Source organism: Cherax quadricarinatus, chromosome 53 (assembly GCF_038502225.1).
Source record: "Cherax quadricarinatus isolate ZL_2023a chromosome 53, ASM3850222v1, whole genome shotgun sequence".
Classification (NCBI taxonomy): Eukaryota; Metazoa; Arthropoda; class Malacostraca; order Decapoda; family Parastacidae; genus Cherax; species Cherax quadricarinatus.
In genome coordinates this window covers 7,430,002-7,434,272 of record NC_091344.1, presented here as the reverse complement: position 1 = coordinate 7,434,272, position 4,271 = coordinate 7,430,002, and the positions used below count along the sequence as shown (strand labels likewise).

General features: G+C 36.9%; 1 protein-coding gene across 1 annotated transcript; it reads right to left on the bottom strand.

Annotated features, from left to right (window-relative positions):
* Positions 1 to 2,515: 2,515 nt before the first annotated feature.
* Positions 2,516 to 3,820, bottom strand: LOC128692249 (uncharacterized). Its single transcript, XM_053781326.2, has 2 exons — positions 3,777 to 3,820; positions 2,516 to 3,165 (listed from the first exon to the last, which is right to left on the bottom strand). The coding sequence occupies exons 1-2, from the start codon at positions 3,786 to 3,788 to the stop codon at positions 2,587 to 2,589; spliced, it is 591 nt and encodes a 196-aa protein (XP_053637301.2). The 5' UTR covers positions 3,789 to 3,820; the 3' UTR covers positions 2,516 to 2,586.
* Between the last annotated feature and the right edge of the window lie 451 nt (positions 3,821 to 4,271).

Below are 4,271 nucleotides of genomic sequence, written 5' to 3'. Positions count from 1 at the left end.
GCATTGTAGAACTACTCAGGGCACCACGTACCAGCTCCACACAGACAGTATTCACCCTGCGTCCATGTCTGTCCGCCATTTTGATTGCTCAAAACAGGATAACTGCGCAGAAAACCAGATGATTCAGGAGCTACTGCGCAGCCTGTCCGCACGGCCCAATAGCGATGCGAACAATGTTTATTGAATTATCTGCTTTCTTGCAGTTAGAAACTGGGAGCAGCTTTGATTCTACACGATCATTTGGGTATTGACGCATATTAAACTCAACGTAGTCCCAGTTGAAGCTCGTTCTGCTTAATGTCTTTACCCTTACCTGTGAGTATTAATCCAGTACGTCCATAATGATGCATGTATAATATCAAGTGTATGTCTGTGTTGATATGCGCTGAAAGTTTATTATGATCCATACTTTAGTGATAAAAATATCCTTGTTCGGCAGTTTACAAATTACACGAGAGTTAGATCAATGAACAAATGTGCAACTCAGTGTGAAATTAAAGCGACTTCTCGCCCACCAAAGGGCTTCATCAAGCCCCTGGAAAACCACCGCCTCCATCGCCACCAACCCCTCGGTTTTTCCTTATGTATTCATTATGCTTACATAATTTATATACTGAATTAACGAAGCCTCTGGTAGGCGAAACATTTCCTTAATAAACTGTCTTAAGTTAAACTTGTATCTAATAATTACCAATAATTACATAATCCTCATGTAGTTGACTGAAACTGTTATGTAATAAAAGTAGGAAATAAAATGTTTTCCTGGATACGTCTTGTATACACGCTGTTGCAGCCCAAGTCTGGAAGCACCACTGGTATGGGAAAGCTTCAGAAAATGGACTGGATTATTTTTGATCTGTCTTAACACGGGATAAATAATATAATAATTTATTTCGGTATCGCTCTTAGATTTATCGAATGTATACTTAAAATTATCTACGTGCCTTAAATGTTGGCGCATAGTAACTTTATCCACACATGTTTAACTATTTCTAAATAGCCGTATATTTTGTATTTAAAGATTCTCGTATATTAAAATTATTTGTGTTTAATATTGAATTAGCATTAAGCACTATATATACGCTGTTACAGGTATGCTAGATATTCGACAGCGTCACCGGCAGGAGTGATGACAAGGCAACACCCTATGTTTATCAGCCTTCACGACAAGGTGAGCACTTTATACTTAGCACATCTCTCGTCAGGAGAAACTCTCAGTTGTGATAAAAAATATTTAATTAAATACAGTTTACATGTCTGTTTCATGAAGATGTAAGTGAAGACATTATGAAAAGCTGGAAATGAATAAGGAAGGTGAAACAGTATTAGAATAAGTCTTACAATTGTTGGTAAGTGATACTTTATAGCTTCGCTCCGCGAAAGTACTGTGCACCTTGATGCAGAGTGCGAAGGTTCGAATCCTGTTCTGGACTGGGAGGTAATATTTATATATAAACATCCATCCTCACATGGCTTGTACTGAAATGTTTGTGACTGCATTGCATATATATAATGTCAGAAAGAGTTGAAACAAAATATCGGCAATTCCAGAGAAATTGAGCAAGAGAACAGATTGCTGTTCCACTCGATTTTTTGCAATCTTTCCGCAATTTCATATTCTTAACAAGGGTTTCCTGCACTTTTCCTTCTCCTTAGTTACTCTGCTCTGCCCAACATTACTTCATTCCACAGTCCTGTAAGGTTGTACACATCACTTTACTGCTGGCGATAAAACGACGCCATTATAGCTAAATTTGTTCCTGATTCTATGGAGAACTCTTCCGTGTTAAGACTTCAGTGTCATAAAGAATTTCATCTTACTCTCTCTATATAAGTTCATGAATTTCTGACATTTTTACCTCTTTAAAGTGTATACAACCGTATTTTTTTTTAAATCTTTGTAATATTTATAAATAAAAATAGTATTTAATGAAAAATGGAAACACACTTCTTGCCGAATAAGGCAAGCGAAAATTTGTGTATGCAATAATTTCCAAAAAATCATTGTGAACCTAACGAGAAAATATATTTTATTGTGTTTGTTTATTATTAAATTAGTGTAAATTTATCTAAAATATATTTACTTGAATTAGGCTAAATTAAAGTGCGCTTATTATAAGGTTAGGTAAGTTTTCTAAGGCTCTTTTGGTACAAAATTATTAATTTTTACATTAGCATAAATGAAAAATAATATCTTTAAACGTATAAGATAAAATTTTAGGAAGAACTTAATTTTTAACGAGTTCTTCCTAATTGACCAATTTTACATATTCGGCATGAAATCAGTTCTTTCGATTTGTGAAGAATATGGCATTAAATTTCAATACAATTTTTATATTACAAGAATATTTTCTGTCGATGAAAACATTAATTTTTAATGTAATGTACTAGTCTTTATTACTAAGTTATTAGTTAAATAGTCATTTAATTTCATGTTTGCAAATAAATCAAAAGTTTTTTTCATATATTAAGGAATTAAAGGACTACGTGACATAAATCATTTGATTTATTTGTTTTTGCATTAAAAGGAATCTCTTCTGCGAATTACATTATTTCATGAGAAGTCAAATGCTGTTCTTGCGAACCTTAGTAATAAGGGTAATAGTTGAGGGAATAATAGCTTTTACCATGGTATGGAACATAAGTGGGATCAGCGGATCTCTTGTAAATATGGTGTTGTCTGTAGGTGGCATAGCCGTAGTAATGGGTAGGATACCCATAACCATAGTGGGGATGAGTAGGATTAGCATCAGCAATAGGGTCAGCAGATCTCTGGTAGCGATTTTTACCATGCTGGTAATGGTAAGATGGAACGTAGTAGGTAGGGTAAGTAGGTTCAGCCTCTGGCTCTGCAGATCTTTGGTAGCGATAGTGGGTATTCCTGTAATGGTATGACGGGATGTAGTGCTGACGATAGGTAGGTTCAGCCTCTGGCTCTGCAGATCTCTGGTAGCGTTTGTAGTTATTCAAGTAATGGTAGGATGGAAGATAGTGCTGAGGGTAGGTAGGTTCAGCCTCTGGCTCTGCCGACCTTTTGCCAGCATGATGAGTGTACGGGGTGTAGTGTGGATGGTAATAGTGTGGACGGTAATATAATTGTGTGGGCTCCGCATCTCGCTTCTCAACATCAGAAGCGCAAACGGCAGCCGCCAGGAACATGAGAACCTGCATGAAAGAAACATGAGAACATAAGAACATAAGAAAGAAGGAACACTGCAACAGGCCTACGGACCCATGCGGAACAGGTGCATGTCCCCCCCGCCCGGATAAACCCAATGATTCCCCCCCGGATTAGCCCAATGACTCATCCAGTCTGGTCACCTCCACTAACAGAAGGAGCACGGCACCAGATCAAGTAGCACAAGCTAGTCAGGTCCAACTCACACCCACCCACACCCACTCATGTATTTATCTAACCGATTTTTAAAACTAAACTATGTTTTAGCCTGAATAACTGTACTCAGGAGTTTGTTCCACTCATCCACAACTCTATTACCAAACCAGTGCTTTCCTATATCTTTCCTGAATCTGAATTTTTCCAACTTGAAACCATTGCTGCGAGTCCTGTCTTGGCTGGAAATTTTCAGCACATGCGTTAGCTTTAAACAGAAAATTATTATTACCGTAATTTTTTTAGCACTTTTTATATTTAATGAATCGTTAGAATATATAAAGCTTGTATAAATAAATTTTGTTTATGTACCAATTATTCAAAGGAAGTTCTTTAATGGAAAAGAACAGGACAGGAAAAACATATACACTGTGCAAAGACTCACCAAGAAATTCATGTCTGTGAGATTATCAACTGTGGCCACAGCTGAGCGAGTGTGTCTTGCAGCACTGACGCTGGGCTTTTATAGCAGAGTTGCAGGAAGAGTCCTTGATTTTTCTTCTCCTTGAGATGGTTATTAAACAATGAGGACTTTTGTCTACTTCTCGTTCACCTGTTTATCTTAGTCGAATATTCACACATGGATAAATTTTTTAAAATATTTCGAGCATCAATGCGATGTGAGTAATTACTTATTTTTAGGCGACAAACATGTAAAGATTAATTTATTAGAAAAATAATAAAAAAATTTCAATAGTTTTAATACACTCACAATAGCATGCACAAACACAGTGTATAGAGAGGAACTATAATTTTTTTTTTTTTTAATTCGCCGGTATTCTCCCGGCCCGGGTCTTTTCGAAGTAGTGGTGACCCGGCCTTGACTCTCTATCTGGGGAGTATCTAGAGACCTAAGTCTCCCATGGGAGAAGGCACAAGT